The 18,079-nt window shown below is 39.3% G+C and overlaps 1 protein-coding gene across 2 annotated transcripts in view; it reads right to left on the bottom strand.

The window, feature by feature from the left end:
• Nucleotides 1-18,079, bottom strand: part of Ogt (O-linked N-acetylglucosamine (GlcNAc) transferase) — a 51,821-nt gene that overhangs the window by 8,759 nt on the left and 24,983 nt on the right. For both annotated transcript variants that reach the window (XM_010607954.3, XM_010607955.3), the window contains exons 15-19: nucleotides 11,696-11,821; nucleotides 10,982-11,152; nucleotides 10,578-10,694; nucleotides 10,318-10,488; nucleotides 1,390-1,542 (exon numbers count right to left, since the gene is read on the bottom strand). In XM_010607954.3, the coding sequence (XP_010606256.1) occupies nucleotides 1,390-1,542; nucleotides 10,318-10,488; nucleotides 10,578-10,694; nucleotides 10,982-11,152; nucleotides 11,696-11,821 (738 nt within the window). The remainder of the gene's footprint in view (nucleotides 1-1,389; nucleotides 1,543-10,317; nucleotides 10,489-10,577; nucleotides 10,695-10,981; nucleotides 11,153-11,695; nucleotides 11,822-18,079) is intronic.

Here is an 18,079-nt window from a genome sequence, read left to right as displayed (position 1 = left end):
GGGGGGGGGGTCAACCAAAGAATTATCTCTACCTCTAAATAATCTAAAGGTAAAAATATGCTATTTTAGTCCTATGGAGCTAGTTATGGATATTCAATATCCTGTTTATGTAACTGGTCTTATAAATGACTGAGAAGTTAGAGTATAAATTGACTCCTTGGTTTTAACTCTACAATACTGGGAGAATTTTACATTCTCCTTGATGCAAGGATACATGGGTGGATGTATAGGACTGCTTTTGCTATCAGTTTGGTTTTTTGTTTGTTTTTTTTTGTTTTTTTGTTTTTTTTTTTGAGACAGGGTCTCACTGTGTAGTTGAGACTGACCTAGAACTCTCTATGTAGCCCAGGCTGGTACCAAACTCACAGCAATCCTCCTGCCTCAGCCTCCCGAGTGCTGGGATTACAGGTGTGTACCACCACAGCTGGCTTTTTGCTATCAGTTTAGACCAAACTACAGCCTAAAATAAATATCACATGCTGCCAGTTATTATTAATGTTGCTGGAACACAGCCACAGTCATTTGTTTGTTGTTTTGTTTTGTTTTGGTACCAGGGATTGAACTTGGGATCTTGCACTTGCGAGGCAGGCAGTGGCACCACTGAGCTAAATCCCCAGCCCCACAGTCATTTGTTTACATAATGTATAGGGTGTTTTGTGCTACAATGGCAGAATTGAGTACATATGACAAAGAATACGGCCCACAAAACCAAAAGTATCTACCATCTGTTCCTTCAAGAACAAATTTGCTGCTGGATGTGGTGGCAAAAGCCTACAATTACACCACTGAGGAGGCTAAGGCAGGAGGATCACCACAAGTTCAAGGCCAGCAGCCTGGGGTACACAATAAATTCAAGGCCAGCCAGGACTACACAGCAAGATCCTGTCTCAAAAAAGACAAAATAGGGCCAGGGATTTAGCTCAGAGGTTCTGCCGCCTGCCTCGCAAGCACAAGGACCCAAGTTCGATCCCCGATACCAAAAAAAGACAAACCAAAATAAAGACAGACAGAATGAACAAGTTTGCTGACCTCTGACTGAGAAAGAACACATTCATTAGGTAAATAAAAGCTTCCTAATGTAAAATTCAGACACTGGAAGGAGACGGCTAAAGGCATAGCTCAATGACAGCAGTCACATAGCATGAGCAAAGCCTTGGGTTCCAACCCCAGCACCAAAAAGGAAAAAAGACATTGGAAGAAAAAAATAAGAAATGACTGAAAAATCTATAATCCTTTTATAGATTAGAAGTGTACCAAAAAAAGCACTCACACACACACAAAGAACACAACAGCTCCTGAAAGGATTAAAAAGGGACAAATAGTAAAACAGCCTCATACACAAAAACTTCACTAGTCCTAGATGTTAACATTGAATCTATACATACTCACATTTGCCCACATCTGCAAAGTAGATGGGTCAATTTTATACAACTGATTAAAGTTACAGTACACAATGGCATCTTCTGGTAAACCATACTGAGAACGGGTGGTTACAATAATGGTACGAGGAACCTCCTCTCCAGTGGCAGCCTTGTTGTTGATCTAGAACAAGGAAGAGAGTATGATGACTGTCATTTAAAGTTAAGATTATATGGTATTGCCCTCACTATGTAGCCCAGGCTGGTCTCGAACTCACAGAGATCCTCCTGCCTCAGCCTCCTGAGTGCTGGGATTACAGGCGTGTGCCACCATGCCCAGCCAGACCAATACTTTTTAATCATTATAGAATTCACAAGATGCAAAATGCTATAACCATTGAAAGTCATGTCCCTGAACTATAATGAGAAAGTATCTGTGACACCATAAATAAAAGAAAATAGTTCTAGCTTTTAGGGAGTGGGGCTGTAGTAGGTATTGAACCCAGCGCCTTTGCACTGAGCTACTTTCCCAGCACTTTAAATTTTTTTTTCATTTTCAGACAGGGTTCCAGTCACTAAGCTGCCTGTGCTGAGCTTTAACTTGTGTCCTGCATAAGCTTCTCAGAGTGCTGGCTTTTCCATGTACGCCACCACCCTCAGCTATAGCCATTCCCTGTATATTAATTTTTGTTTTGTTTTGTTTTTTTGGGACAGGGTCTTACTATGTATAGCCTAGGTTGGCCTTGAACTTACGGTTATCCTCCTGCATCAGCCAGCCTCCCAAGTGCTGCAATTATAGGCACACACCATCATGCCCGGGCTCCCTTTATATTAATTAGCAAAGGATCGCACATGAAACTTACTGCTCTAGTTAAAAAGTTCTCAAAACCCATCACTAATCAAACATTAAGCTTTTACTATTTTCCTCATAAATGGAATTCTTTTTTCTAAATCACGCCCATCCTTCAAGGCTAAACTACTTTTACGCCTCCAAATGGTCTCTTCTCCAAAGACTCTTCACACTGACAACCACCATTTCTGAGTTTCTATACATATAATTATAGGCTTATATTGCAAATCCCACTTATCTGAGTATTTATTGCCTTACACTGTTGGGTGAATATGGACATTTCAAAGAAAACTATTAACTCCTATGAGGAATCGGATTCTTGCCTTATACTCTCTGGACAGAGCTAGAGAGTCACTTATTCAAGTATCCAACATATATTGAGTATAAGTTACATCAATTCTATTCACTGAAGAATACACAGGGAATTATATTGCATTGTGATAAATACAACGACAGATCCCAAATATTACAGAAGCATAGATGACAAGTATTGATGGAGTAGGGAAGGTGAGGCTTGAAATTAGTACAGGAATGGATTCCTGGAGGAATGGTCTGAATTAGAAGTCTTAAATAGGGTTTAGCTAGGAAGTATGAGTTTACAGAAGCAAGAGACTATAAGGTACCTATAGATAGTCCACTATGTAAGAGTAATGCCAAAGGCAGGGAAAAACAAGACAGTAACATAGTAAAGTCTCAATAAGTAATCTGCTAGGTCAAATTCAGGGCACTTTTAAAATCAGACAAAAATCACTGAACTCATTTCCTCATCTATAAAATAAGGACAATGGACCTGGCACTGCCCCCCCCACCAAACCGGCACCCAGCAATGTCCTGAGGAAGGCCCAGCATTGCCTACTGCCACCCCAGCACTGTCACGCAGAGGGCCCAGGACCGCCCCCCCCTGCTGCCCTATTACCCAGAATCTTCAAGTGACAGGCGACCCCCGGCACCTACCCCCACTGCTCCTGGTCAGCTGCAGGCAGGGTTGTTATCTGGATCCTCACTACAGAGGCACCCCCGGGCCATAAAGACCATGGTTATGAGCTCCAGAAGATAGAGCAGAAGTGAACAACAGAGAGAGGGCCTCTCTGAGGCTCCTTGAGGAAAATAGAAGCCTACTGGGAAAGTGAAGAAATGCTCTACAATAAAGACGGATCACCGCGGTTGGTTAAGTTGGTGGGATCAGCACCTTCCATTGAAAACCAGACTAAGTGGGGGAAGGACAGCTGAAACCTGCAGTAGAACCTTGCAGAGTTCAATCCTGAAGGTCACACAGCTCTATTTGGGCTTTGCAAACAGAAATTAGTCTGAATCTCAGCAGACAACAGCTGGCTTGCTCAGACTGACTTAGATCTGGATACTGTTGCCCACGTTGTTTATTACAACAGCAGAGACATAACTTGAAGGAGGCCCCCTTTATTTTTTTTCTCTATTCTCCTCTCTCCCTTCTTATTCTTCATTTATCTCCCTTTTTGTTCTATTCCTGTCCTATTTCAGGGTTTTGTTCTCTCTTTCCTTGTCTCAATTGTCATTATTTTTGTTTTGGTTTTTTTTTTTTTTTTTTGTTTTTTTTTTTTTTTTTGGTTTTTTGAGACAGGGTCTCACTACATAGTTGAGACTGACCTAGAACTTACTATGTAGTCCAGGTTGGTCTCATACTCACAGTGATCCTCCTGCTTCAGCCTACTGAATGCTAGGATTACAGGCATGCGCCACGACACCCAGTACAATTGTCATTATTTTTATAGGAAGGTGAATACAGCTTCTAGCTTCCCTATAGCTATTAGCTTGTTCTATTCTTGTTTTTGTTCCTTCATTCTGTCTTTTCCTCTTGTCTTCAAAAGTTTCCCAAAATTTGTGTGATCTTCCTGGGTCCTCTAACATCACTTTGAACCTTTCTCTCTCCTTCTATCTCTCTATATCTCCCTCCCCAATTCCTTCTATGTCCTAAAGGGTAAACTTGCAATACTGAAGGGTTTATTCACTACAAACATATTTTGGGCTGGTCCTCAATTTTGACTTAGCTCATGTGGTTAGAGATGACAGATTAATAACGGTGTTTGATGCTGAATGTATCACTTAGGCTAAGATGCTGCGACTGATCTAATCAGTTGTCCTGCCTGGTATACTGAAAACAAGACTTCCTAAGAGTCATTAGAGACTCAAAACCTGAAGACCAGCTATATCTGGAAGGTACCGATGAGAAGCAATCATTCCACAAGGGTTCTAAATACAAGCAATAAAGATTCTCACAATAAGCAATACTGAAGTATCAACCCAGGAATTAAACCAAAAACAGCACCAACAACAAAAACAGAAATGAGAAGACACCTAAAAGGGGTGCAAACCTAGACTTCCAAATTACCAAAGGTAAATCCTGGGGGCAACAAGATGGAAAACAATCTGACAATCAACCACCTAGACACCTCGAATTGATACTGTGAGAAGTAACAAAACAAATGAACCAGGCTCCAGAAATATTCAAAACAGAAATAGTTTCCCAAATAACTACAGAGATGATGAGCAGAACGAAAGATAGGATTAGAGACTATGGAACAGAAACAGATAAAACAATAGAAGAGATCAAGACCATGATGGAAGCCAAGAATGCTCAGCATAGGAAAGAAACAAAAACCATTAAAGCCCAACATAGAAAAGAAATGGAATCCATGAAACAGATTCAGATATCCAGGAGATTAAGAACTTTATTGAAAGTGTTCACAACAGAGTGAGCCAATGTGAAGACAGATTATGAGATATAGAAGACAGGATTGAGGTTAGTGACCATGAAAACAGAGATTTTTTTAAAATACTAAGGGACCATGAGAAATTGATCCAGCAGCTGCTAGATGACACAAAGAAGAATAACATAAGACTGATGGGAGTCCACAAAAAAACAGGGGAAAGTACAAATAACATTTAAAAACTGTTCACAGAAGTAATGGCAGAAAAGTTTCCAAATGGGGGAAAGAAATTGACATATAGGCATATAGGACTTCAACTAGCCATGATCAAAAAAAATCTTTATCTAGACATATAATACTCAAGATCCTAGAAACCCAACAGAACAACAAAATACTACAAGCAACTGAAGAAAAGAAACAAATCACATACAAAGGAAAGCCCATCAGAATCACAGCAGACTTTTCAACACAAACCCTCAAGTCCAGGAGAGCCTGGAGTGAGGTATACAAGCCCTAAAAGAAAGCAACCTCAAACATAGATTGATATATCCTGCAAAATTATATTTCAAAATCAATGGGGAAATAAGATACTTTCAAACAAGAACACCTGAGGAACTTCATGTATACCAACTAAGAACTCCAAACAATTCTAAATAATATCCTAGAAAAAAACAATGACAGTCACAACTCCATGAGGCCCAACAGAGTGAAGCCATCAGGACAAGGCAAGAAATTAAAGAAAAAGGGGAAAAATAAAAATAAAAGGGCCAACAACAGGAAAATATCGTAACAAGGACAAGTCAACACATCTAAGTTATAACCATCAATATTTATGACTTTAATTCACCAATCAAGAGAAACAGGATGGCAGAATGGATTAAGAAGCAAAATTTGGGCCAAGCATTTAGCTCAGTGATTCCACTGCCTACCTCGCAAGCACAAGGTCCCGTCTGATCCCCAGTACCAAAAAATTGCCTTTAAGAAGCAAAATTTAAGAAAAAAAAAAGAAGCAAAATTCACATGGGATTTAGCTTAGTGGCACCATGCCTACCTGGTAAAACGCAAGGTCCTGAGTTTGATCCCCAGTACAAAAAAAGAAGAAGCGGGCCGGGGATTCAGCTCAGTGGTTCCACTACCTGCCTCACAAGCGCAACATCCTGAGTTCAATCCCCGGTACCAAAAAAAGAAGCAGCAAAATCCAACAATATTCTGTATATAAGAAACATACTTAATTTAAAAAAAAGAAAGTCATAGACTGAAAGTAAAAGAATGAAAAACAGTTCTCCATTTGACAGAAACCCAGAAAAAAGCAGGGGTTAGCTATCTTATTTTCAGACAAAGTAGATTTTTAACCAAAACTAATTAAGAAAGACAAAGAAGGTAACTACATACATCCTTGTAAAAGGAACAATCCAAGAGGAAGGGATGACAATCATAAATATATATGCACCAAATATTAGTGCACCCAACTATATAAAACAAATATTAATGGACATGAAAAACCCAATAAGCACTAATTGTAGTGGGGAACTTTAATAACCCACTGTCACCAATAGACAGATCATCTAGACAGAAAATCAACAACAAAATACTACAACTGAACCAAACTTTTGAACAAATGGACGTAATAGATAACTACACAAAATTAGAATATACATTCTTTTCAGCTGCATACAGGTTATTCTCCAAAATAGATCACATGCTAGCGCACAGAACCTGTTTAAGTAAATGCAAAGGAACTGAAGTTATCCTCTATATATTGTCAGACCATAGTGCAATTAAACTGGAGATCGACAGCATAAGAAACTGCAAGAACTTCAAAAACACCCTGAAATTGAATGACGCTCTCCTTAACAACCAATGGGTCACAGAGGAAATAAAAGAAATCAGACAGTTTTTACAATTTAATGATGATACCAATACAACATACAGAAATCTATGGGATACAATGAAAGCAGTTCTACAAAACAAATTCATAGCAGTGAATGCCCATACTAGAAAAAACAGAACAAGCTCAAATAAACAACTTATTGCTGAACCTCAAGCTCCTAGACAAAGAACAGCAACATAAACCCAAAGCACCTACAAGGGAGGAAATTATAAAGAGCAGAAATCAATGCGATGGAGACTACAAGAAGGATACAGAAAAAAAAAAACAATGAATGGAACAGTTGGTTCTTCAACAGAATAAATAAAATCAACAAAGCTTTGGCCAATCTTATCAAGAAAAGGCTGAAATCCATGTAATTATGAACAAAAAGGGTGAAATCACAACAGATCCAAGAGAAATACAGACAATCATCAATATCTACACTTCAAGAACCTGTACTCCAATAAAATGGAAAACAGAAGAAATGGACAAGATTCCTAGATGCATTATATATTACCAAAGTTAAACAAAGATAAAAAAATCTAAACACCCCAATTTCAATCAGTGAAATTAAAAACAGAATTAAAAATTTGCCAACAGGGCTGGGGATTTAGCTCAGTGGTTCTGCCACCTGCCTCACAAGCTCAAGATCCTGAAGTCAATCCCCGGTAACAAAGAAAAGCCCAGGTCCTTATGGCTTCACTGCTGAATTCTAAAAGAAATTTAGGGAAGCGCTAATGCCACTACTTCTCAAATTCTTTAATGAAATTGAAAGGGAAGCAATACTACTGAATTGATTCCTGGAAGCAAGCATTACCTGATTCCAAAAGCAAAGAAAGACCCAACCAAAAAAGAGAACTACAGGCCAATCTCCCTAGTGAACACAGATGCAAAAATCCTCAATAAGATACTGGAAAACAGAACACAGAAGAACATCAAGATCATAAATCCTGACCAAGTGGGATTCATCCAAGGGATGCAAGCATGGTTCAACATACATAAGTCAATAAATGTAACAGATGTATGTAATGTAAAGTCAATAATGTAATAATGTATATTAACAGAATCAAGGACAAAAACCATATGATCATCTCAATAGATACCAAAAAAGCCTTCAACAAAATCCAACACCCATTCATGATAAAAATCCTACAAAAAAATGGAATGGACGGTCTTTATCTCAAGCTGGTAAAGGCTGTCTATGAAAAACCAACAGCATACTAAATGGTCAAAAACTAAAATCTTTCACGCTAAATTTAGGAACAAGAGCCAGGTGTGGTGGCGCTCGCCTGTAATCCCAGCACTCAGGAAGCTGAGGCAGGAGGATCGCTTTGAGTTCAAGACCAGCCTAGGCTACATAGTGAGTTCCAGGTCAGTCTCAACTACAGAGTGACACACTGTCTCAAAAAACAAAAAAAAAATCAGGAACAAGATAAGGATGTCCACTATCATCATTCCTGTTCAATATAGTTCCTGGATAGGAAGAACCAATATAGTAAAAATGGGCATACTTCCAAAACTGTAATCCTAATTGAAATCCCAATAGTATATTTCACAGAACTAGAGAAAACAATCCAAAAATTAATCTGGAACCAGAAGAGACCTAGAATAACAAAAGCAATTCTAGGCAACAAAGATAAGGTAGGGGGTATCACAATCCCCAACTTGAAACTACACTACAAAGCCACTGTGATAAAAACAGCATGGTACTACCAAAGAAACAGATGCATCAGTGAAATAGATTAGAAGGTGTAGAAACAACTCCAGACACACTCAGCCACCTCATCTTTGACAAAGGAGCCAACCACCCTTACTGGAGGAAAGATGGCCTCTTTTGTGGGGGGCGGGTATTGGGTATCGAACTTGGGACCTTGTGCTTTTGAGACAGGCAGCAGCACTGCTAAGCTAAGTCCCCAACCCCAAAATAGCCTCTTTAGCGGGGCGTGGTGGCACACACCTGTAATCCCAGCACTGAGGCAGGAGGATCATTGTGAGTTCCAGACCAGCCTGGATTACCCAGTGAGTTCTAGGTCAGTCTCAACTACATAGTGAGACCCTGTCTCAAAAAACCCCCCAAAAAAGATGGCTTCTTTATTAATGGTGCTGGAAAAACTAGATTTCAACCTGCCAAAGATTAAAACTAGACCCATATCGCTCACTATGCCCTAAACTAAAATTGAAGTGGATCAAAGATCTAAATATTAAAACAAAACACTAAACTTGCTGGAAAATAGGTTAGGTAGAACTCTTGAAGACACTGCAATAGGATAAAACTTTAGGAAAAAAAACTCAGTAGCATGGAACTAGCAAAAAGAATCAACTGGGATCTCATCTTATTAAAAAGCTTCTACAGTATAAGAGAAACCACTAACAGAGCTAAGAAACAATCTACAATATGGGAAAAATTTTCTTACCAGCCGTTCCTCAGACAAAGGACAACTATCGAGAATATATAAAGAACTTAACTCAAAAAACCAAAACAAATAAATAAATACATACATACATAAATAAAAGAACTTAAAAAACATCAGACCCCCCCCTCAAATGTAATGACCCGATTCAAAAATGGGCATCTGAAATAGACATTTCTCAGAAAAAGAAGTAAAAGCAGCAAATAAACATGAAAAACCGTTGAACATCACTGGTCGTTCAAGAGATGCAGGTGAAAACAACACTGAGATTCCATCTCACCCCAGAAAGAATGGCTGCTATCAAGAAATCAACCAATAACAAATGCTGGTGGGGATGTATGGAGAAAGGAACCCTTCTCCATTGTTGGTGGGAGTACAGATTTGTGCAACTACTGTGGAAATCAATATGGAGATACCCCAAAAAAGTAGCATTAGAGCTCCCACTTGACCCAGCTATTCCCCTGCTTGGCATCTTCCCAAAAGAATAATCCCATAGCGATATTTTCATACTGTAATAGCTAAAACTTGGAAACAGCCCAATTGCCCATCAACTGGAGACTGGATAAAGATCTGATTTTTTAATAAAATGGAGTACTACTCAGCCATAAAGAATAAGAAACTAGAGACATTTATAGCTAAATAGATGCACATTGAGGCCATACTCTTAAATAAATAGGACAGACATTTGTAAATACCCAATAGTTTCTCCAGAGTAAGAAACTGAAATTGTAAATAAGGATCAAAATGTATAATACATAATGTGAAATAGGAAGAAAAGGTCTAAAGGGCTACGGATAGTAGCAGGGGTAGGGGTAAGAAAAGAAAGCAAAGGAAAAAGTATGAAAAAAGGAAAAAATGAAAACAAAGTCTTTGTAAATAGGAAGGGGTGAGGGGTTGAAGGGAGGGCAAGGACAGGGGAATGGGGAAAAAATAAGAACCAAGATATAGCATGTAAAGGTACAAATTCCCAATGAGGAATGTCATCATATTGAATACCTACAATGTACCAATAAACTCATTGGAAAAAATTAATTAAAAAAGTAAAATAAGGACAATGATGCGTATTTCAAAAGTTACCATGAAGATTAAAGAAAATAAATGCATGGTTGGTAATACATATTATGGTCAACTATCCACCTCTCACCTGTGTAGTGGCCAGTCCATTGCTAATACTGAATCCATTAATTGTTATCTGAATCTGTCCTCTGTTAATCATTTCAATAACTGCTTCTGCAATAGTATTCATGGGAATAACAGGCATATTAAGAGCTGTATTACTGCTATCTGCATTGTCTCCTCCATCAGGACACTTCATCTAAAAAACGACATAAAATGCATTGTTAGGAAAAAGATTCCAAATGCAGTTGACTTTATTTTAATAACAAATACTGGCTAGGTACTGACCTTAACAATTTTCACATCTGGCAGACTATCAAGAAATGCTTTGAGATCGATGCCATTCAGAACTATCCGATTGTCATAAATGTGCCCATTGGACTTAAAATCAATGACTGCTTTTTTCTAATGGAAAAAATTTCAAGATATCTTTTAGGATGTTCATGGACAATAAGAAGGAACTAAATGACTACTTCTTTGATATTGGGGTTTTTTTTTTTGGTTTTTTGAGACAGGGTCTCACTATGTAGTTGAGACTGACCTGGAACTCACTATGTAGCCCAGGCTGGTCTCAAATTCACAGTGATCCTCCTGCCTCAACCTCCCGAGTGCTGGGAATACAGGCCTGCGCCACCACGCCTGGCTAATGACTACTGCTTTGAAATTCTTCCAGAGCACCATCTTCTACCTACCTTCAAGTGAGGGAACATATTAGCATGATCACCAATAAAGAAAGTGTGGGGCATATAAGCCAGTTTCTCAGAATACTGCTCAGCAACTTCAGCTGGTGAAGTTTCCTGATCAGTGATGATATAATCCATAAAGAGCGCACCACTAGTCCCAGGATATCCCAGCCACATTGCCTTAAAAAAAAAATCAAAACCTGATTAAGAACCTTCATCAGTATACTTATCTTTAAATTCACCAAACTGTACCCAATAAATATGTACAGCTTTTGAAGTTCAATCATCAACCTCAATAAAGTGGTTTTTTTAAAAAGGGTTGCAAAATTAAATAAGAATATAAACAAACAAGTAAAGGTAACCTCTTCTATTGAGGCAGGGTCTAAGCTGCCCAGGCTGGTCTCGAAGTTCTCCTGCCTCAGCCTCCCAAGTAGCTAGCAACAAATTACAAGTATGCAGCAACATACATAGTTGGAAGGTTAACTTCTTCAGCCAAGATCAACCAAGGAACATTTTTTGTTTTGTTTTTTGTTTCCAGGCTGGCCCCAGCTCATGGATCCTTCTGATTCAATCTCTGGAGGGCAAGGATTATAGGCATGCCCCACCACACCCAGAAAGAACTATACTTTTAATGTTTCAAGTATCAGTTGACCAGAGGTAAGGGAGAAACACACTCTTTTTAGTCCAATACACATTCTAAGTGATTGTTACTTTTCGCTTTACCTGAATAGGAGCTGGCCTGAGAGCAAAGAGCTCATTTCGAGCACCTTTTGTATAACCATTCATATTCACAAGGATATGAATTCCATCCTGATGGATGCGGTCAGCTGCTTTTCCATTACATGGAATCTATGGAAGAAAAAATAAGAACTCACTATTATATCTCAGATTCATTCAATTAGTTTTGATGGCATTAAATAGAATTCAGATGCTTAGATACCAAAGTGATAAGAACACAAACTACACTGATACAGGACAAAAATACGGTTAAGTGCCATTAAAATGGGATCAAGGCATAACAGAAACAGAACACGGAGGCAACAGTGTTTCCTTCAAGATTGAATATATGAGTGAGAGGCTCATAAAGGAGTTGGCATTTGAAATGAGCCTTCAAAGATGAACGGGAGCATGACACAATACAATCTTGGTGGAGAATAATATAAAGAACCAGAATAAGGTATAAGGTAGGAAAAGCCATGCGTGGTGGCACACGCCTGTAATCTCAGCACTCAGGAGGCTGAGGCAGGAGGATCGCTGTGAGTTTGAGACCAGCCTGGGCTACATAGTGAGTTCCAAGTCCTGTCTCAAAAAACGAAAAAAAAAAGTGCAAGGTAGGTTTTTAAAATGGTGGAATATGCGGCATAAGGTATACGTGAAATTGAATGGTAGCTGAAAGAATTGGCCAAGTTGTGGCAAACTGATAGGCTTTGCTAAAGAGTTTAGATTTTGGTTAATAAGCAGTGAGTCCCAGTAGGTCCTGGAGAGGGCGTTGTTTCTTGGTCAAAAAGAGTCCAACTGTACACCAAAAATGTCCATCCTCCCCATTTTTTACAGTGCTTGGCACTGAACCCAAGACCTTCACACTGAGCTGTTTCACAAGCCCTTTTTTTACTTTGAGACAGGGTCTCACTAAGTTGCTCAGGGTGGGTTTGAACTTGCCATCATTCTGCCTTAGCTTCCCAGAATGCAAAAACCAGACATGAGCTACCATGCCTAACCCAGGCATAATTTTGAAACAACAACTATACTGCAAAAGATGTTAATACATACTATTTAGACTAACCTTGCAATATTTCTGCTAGGACTTCAATGATCCATACATATATACATATACACATATATCCATGCATATGTGTGCATATATGACACGTGTATATATGTACATTATATATAACACATTATTTTTTATTAGTCACCAAAGTGAGACTGACAATGGTAAAGGCCAGGAGTAAAATGTAGCCTCACAGGGACTTGGAATCTAGATATCTAAGAAAAAAAAAAACTTAGCACAAGGAAAACAAGTAGGGCTCTGGGAATGAGGGAAGAGCAAGACAGGAAAACTAGAAACCACACAGAAACTGAAGACACTAAAAACAATGCAGAGAAAACAAAGCAGCCTTGGACACTAACCCCTAGTGCCAGGAATAAGAACCTATCTCTGCAAACATAAAGTAAGCCTGTAGAGGACTAGAAGCCTCCTGGACAAACAATGGACCAGCACCACTAGCCCCAAGAAAACTCCAAGATTATTGTAAGCTGCTAATACAGAGTCACTCTGTTTCTTTTTCTTTCTTTTTTTTTGTACCGGGGATCGAACTCGGGTCCTTGAGCTTGCGAGGCAGGTGACGGAACCACTGAGCTAAATCCCCGGCCCTACAGTGTCACCCTGAAAAGGACTCCTTCCACACGGCATGCTAGAGTTTGAGAAGACATTCAGTTCAAGGTCCACCATACTTGATATAATCAGAAGCCGTTTGGGGAAGGGATTTATTATTTAACTGAGCTACTCCAGTAATCAGAAGATTACTCTCTGGGGTGACCTTATCACAGTGACTGGGTGGGAGACAGCCATAAGAAACAGCTATGGAGAAGGGGCAGGCTAGTCAGACCCCCTGAGAGGTTTGAGCAACAGTGAGCTGCAGTTATGAAGGACATAGTGAACCCACACACTGTGGAGAGAAGCCAGGCTGGGTTTCTTGCGGGGGGAGTGTCTGAAAGTACTGACCTAAGTCCAGCAGACTTCTTGGCCCTCTCTTGCTGCCTACTTCCAGCACAAATCTCCAGTGGTGTTTGCTCTTCCCATCTGCCAACATGATCAGTGATATAACTAGGCTTGGATGGTTTTTGTTTGTTTGTTTGTTTGAGACAGGGTCTCACTACGTAGTTGAGGCTGACCTGAAACTCACTATGTAGCCCAGGCTGGTCTTGAACTCACAGCGATCCTCCTGCCTCAGCCTCCCGAGTGCTGGAATTACAGGTGTGCACCACCACACCTGGCTTAGGCTTCGATGGTTATTAAATCTTGATGTATAAAGGAGAGGGGCCTCTGGAATAAGGAGGCACTTCATAAGCTCACAAGTCGTTAAAGCTAATTGGAGATAGTAGTCAGAGGTAGTAGTGACTTGGAGCACATAGAAGGGCAAAAATATCCAGAGCCTCTGATGTGAATAGAGCCCTGAAGCAAGCACCACTCCATTGACTCACCATGCCAAGGAAGAAAAGTCGAATAGGACTTACAATTCACAGGGCAAAAAGTGTGTGTAAACACAAAAGATGCCCTAGTTGTGACTTACAATCTGCTACCCATATCTGGTGTATTCCAATACCAGAGGAAAGAAACCACTCACCCAAACACATAATCTTTTTGATTCATTTTTTCCTTTTTTGTTGTTGTTTTCTCCTTTTATTCATCTTGTTATTTTGCCAAATTCTAATTTTCCTTCATTCTTTAAATGAATTTTATCTTCACTTTTCACTTATCATCCTTTTTTCAAATTTTACTTCTTTCATTTTTCCCATCCCCTATCCCTCCATTTTTTTTGAATTTAAAAATTTTCTTTTTTTGTACTGGGGATTGAACTCAGGACCTTGAGCTTGCGAGGCAGAGCTAAATCCCCGGCCTCCATTTTTATTATTACTATTAAGCTTTATTAATTTTTAGCTACTTAGTGTGCTCTATATAATAAATACTTTTCTTTTGTTAATGGTGGCATAGTTGTTGATTTTAGTAGGTACTGTATGTCAGTTATTTCGTCTGTATTTGTGTTCACATTATCATTGTAAATCTTTTTTTCTAGTGTTAGAAATGAGTGGTGGCACATACCAATAAGGACACTTGGGAAACTGAGGCAGGAGGATTACCCCAAGTTCAAGGCCAGCCTGGACTACATAGTGAGTCAAGGCCAGCTTGAACTATACGACAAAACCCTGTCTTAAAAATACAAAACAAAATCAAAAATCAATGTATAGTTGTAGCTATTCGTTCGTATGGCATGTCAGTCATCAGTTTGTCATTGACTCTATTATTATTGCTGATTTCTATCGTTAATGGTAGCATAGCTGTTGCTTTTAATTGGCTTTTACTGTATGCCAATATCTGGTTTGTCTCTGTGTTGTCAACATTACTGCGGCTTGTTTTTTTCTCTGAGTCGTGCTGGAGATAGAGCCTCCACAAGAAGGTGGGACATTAAAAGACCCTTGAATATTACACTGAGTAGGATGAAGAGAGGTATAAACACAAAAATACAATCAAATCCAAGGACACATCACAAGGAGATGGAATTTAACTGAAAAGATCTCCACAGCAGTGACACAGTTTCTCTACCCTAACAGATCTTTAACCCACTGTTAAAAAATAGAAATCAAGGCAACAAAATGCCTCCCTCACTCCCCAAAAGTCAAACTCAGATACTGATGTAGAGGAAGCTATAGGCAAAGAACACAAAAACCAAATAGCCAAAATATTTGAAGAGATAAAAGAAACATACAAACAAGGGCCGGGGATTTAGCTCAGTGGTACCACACCTGCCTCTCAAGCTCAAGGTCCTAAGTTTGATCCCCAGTACCAAAAAAAAAAAAAAGAAAAAAAGAAACATACAGGCAAATGCATACGATGTTTAATGTTCAAAGAGGATTTAAACAGATAAAGAATTTTACCAGTAAAATGTTCAACAAGCTCAGAGAAGAATAAACTGAGTTAAACAAAACAGTATGTAAAAGACATAAATGATCATTTCAGAAAAGAACTAGAAAGCATGGGAAAAAAAAAACCAAGCAGAAATATGACATAAAAAATTCAATGGAAAGCATGGATAGCAGACTTATACACAGTGAGGGCAGTGTGAGAAACAGAAGCCAAAAAGGGCTGGAGATTTAGCTCAGTGGTGCCTGTGCCTGCCTTGCAAGCACAAGGTCCTGAGTTCAATCCCTGGAATCAAAAAACAAACATACAAGACATAGAAGCCAAACTGGATATAGTAGATCATAAATTCACTGATACCCTAAAATTACAAAATACCATGTAAGCTAGAACCAACACTACATGACTCAAAAACTAAAATAAATAAAACCAACCTCAGAATTGTAAGAATAAAGGAAACATGAGAAGACATTCAAAAACTATAAAAAATTTATTCACTGAAATCATAGCTGAGTCAGATTTGGTGGCACGTATCTGTAATCGTAGCACTTGGAAGGCTGAGGCAGGAGTACTGCCACAAGTTAAAGTCAACCTGAGCTACTTAGTGAGTTCAAGGCCAGCCTGAACTACATAGTAAAATCCTGTCTTAAAAACAAACAAAACAAAACAAAACAAAAAAGAAATCATAGCATAAAACTTTCCAAATCTGCGGATAGAATTCAATATTCAAATACAGCCAAGCATGGTGACACACGTCTGTAATCCCAGCACTCAGGAGGCTGAGACAGAAGGATCACCATGAGTTTGAGGTCAGCCTGTGCTGCAGTGAGACACTGTCTCAAAAAGACAAAACAAGCCCGGGATTTAGCTCAGTGGTTCCACCACCTGCCTCGTGAGCATATGGGTCCTGAGTTTGATCCCCAGTACCAACAAAAAGCAAAACAAAAAATGGAAAATCAAATACAAAAGACATACAGGATCCCAAATAGCCATGATTAGAAAAGAACCTTTCCATGACACATCATAATCAAAATTTCAGAAATTGAACAAAAGGAGAGAATATCAAAAGCTGTTAGAGAAAAGTAGCAAGTAACCTATACAGGCAGGTCTATCAAAATAATTACAGATTTCTAAGCATAAACTTTAAAGACCAAAAGAACCTGGAGTGAAGTTTTTCAAGCCTCAAAAAAGAACAAAAGTCAGGCCGGGCGTGGTGGCGCGCACCTGTAATCCCAGCACTCCAGAGGCTGAGGCAGGAGGATCACTGTGGAGACCAGCCTGGGCTACATAGTGAGTTTCAGGTCAGTCTCAACTACATAGAGAGACCCTGTCTCAAAAAAAAAAAGAACTGTCAAACTAGACGCATATATCCTACAAAATTAGCTTTTAAAATTGACAGAGAAGTAAGCTGGATGTGGTGGCACACGCCTGTAATCCCAGCACTTGGGAGGCTGAGGCAGGAAGATCACTGAGTTCAAGACCAGCCTGGGCTACACAGTGAGTTCCAGAGCAGTCTGAACTACATAGTGAGACTCTGTCTAAAAAAAAAAATTTGACAGAGAAGTAAAGACTTTTCACAACAAAGAAATCCTAAAGAAATACGTGACCACTAAACCAACACTGCAGATGGCCCGGGGATATGACTCAGTGGTTCCGCCACCTTCCAAGTGCAAGGGCCCTAGTTCAATAACCAGTACCGAAAAAAAACCAAACAAAACAAAAAACCAACACTGCAGAAAATACTTACGGGAATCCTAGACAGAGACAGGGAGAGGCCACCAACACCAAAGAACCCAATAGAAAAAATATATATGTAATTGGGAGAGCAGTTAAACGAAAGTAAAAAAATAAAAGAATAAGCACTACAAAAATAATGCAATGACAGAATTGAATAAACACCTTACAACAGTAGTGGTAAACATACAGCACGCATGGCACAGTAGGCTATAATATCATTGATGCCAATGGTCTCAGCTCTTTAATCAAAAGACAAAGATTGGCAGATTGGATCCCAAAACAAAATGCAACCATATATTGCCTATGAGACAAAACTCAGCTGAAAGGAAGTATAAACTAAAAGTGAAAGGGTGAACAACAACAACAAAAAATACACCATTCCACCAGAGCCCAAAAACAAGCAGGAGGGCCGTAACATTTCTTCATGTGACAGTAGCTCAAAAAACAGCAGGAATAGCTATCTTATTTTCAGACATTTGACTTCAAGCCAAAACTGATCAGGAGAGACAAAGATAGGAACAGGAAGAGAGAGCAACAATAAACACACATCAAATGCTGCACATCCAACTTCATAAAACAAAAATTACCGAACTTAAAGAGGACAGCCGGGCGTGGTGGTGCACGCCTGTAATCCCAGCACTCGGGAGGCTGAGGCAGGAAGGTCGCTGTGAGTTCAAGACCAGCCTGGGCTACATAGTGAGTTCCAGGTCAGTCTCAACTACATAGTGAGA

The sequence above is a fragment of the Fukomys damarensis genome, unplaced genomic scaffold (assembly GCF_012274545.1).
Source record: "Fukomys damarensis isolate Sample0158 unplaced genomic scaffold, DMR_v1.0_HiC HiC_scaffold_39, whole genome shotgun sequence".
In the NCBI taxonomy this organism is placed as follows: Eukaryota; Metazoa; Chordata; class Mammalia; order Rodentia; family Bathyergidae; genus Fukomys; species Fukomys damarensis.
Note: the sequence above shows the minus strand (reverse complement) of the source record. Positions and strands in the feature narration are given on the sequence as shown.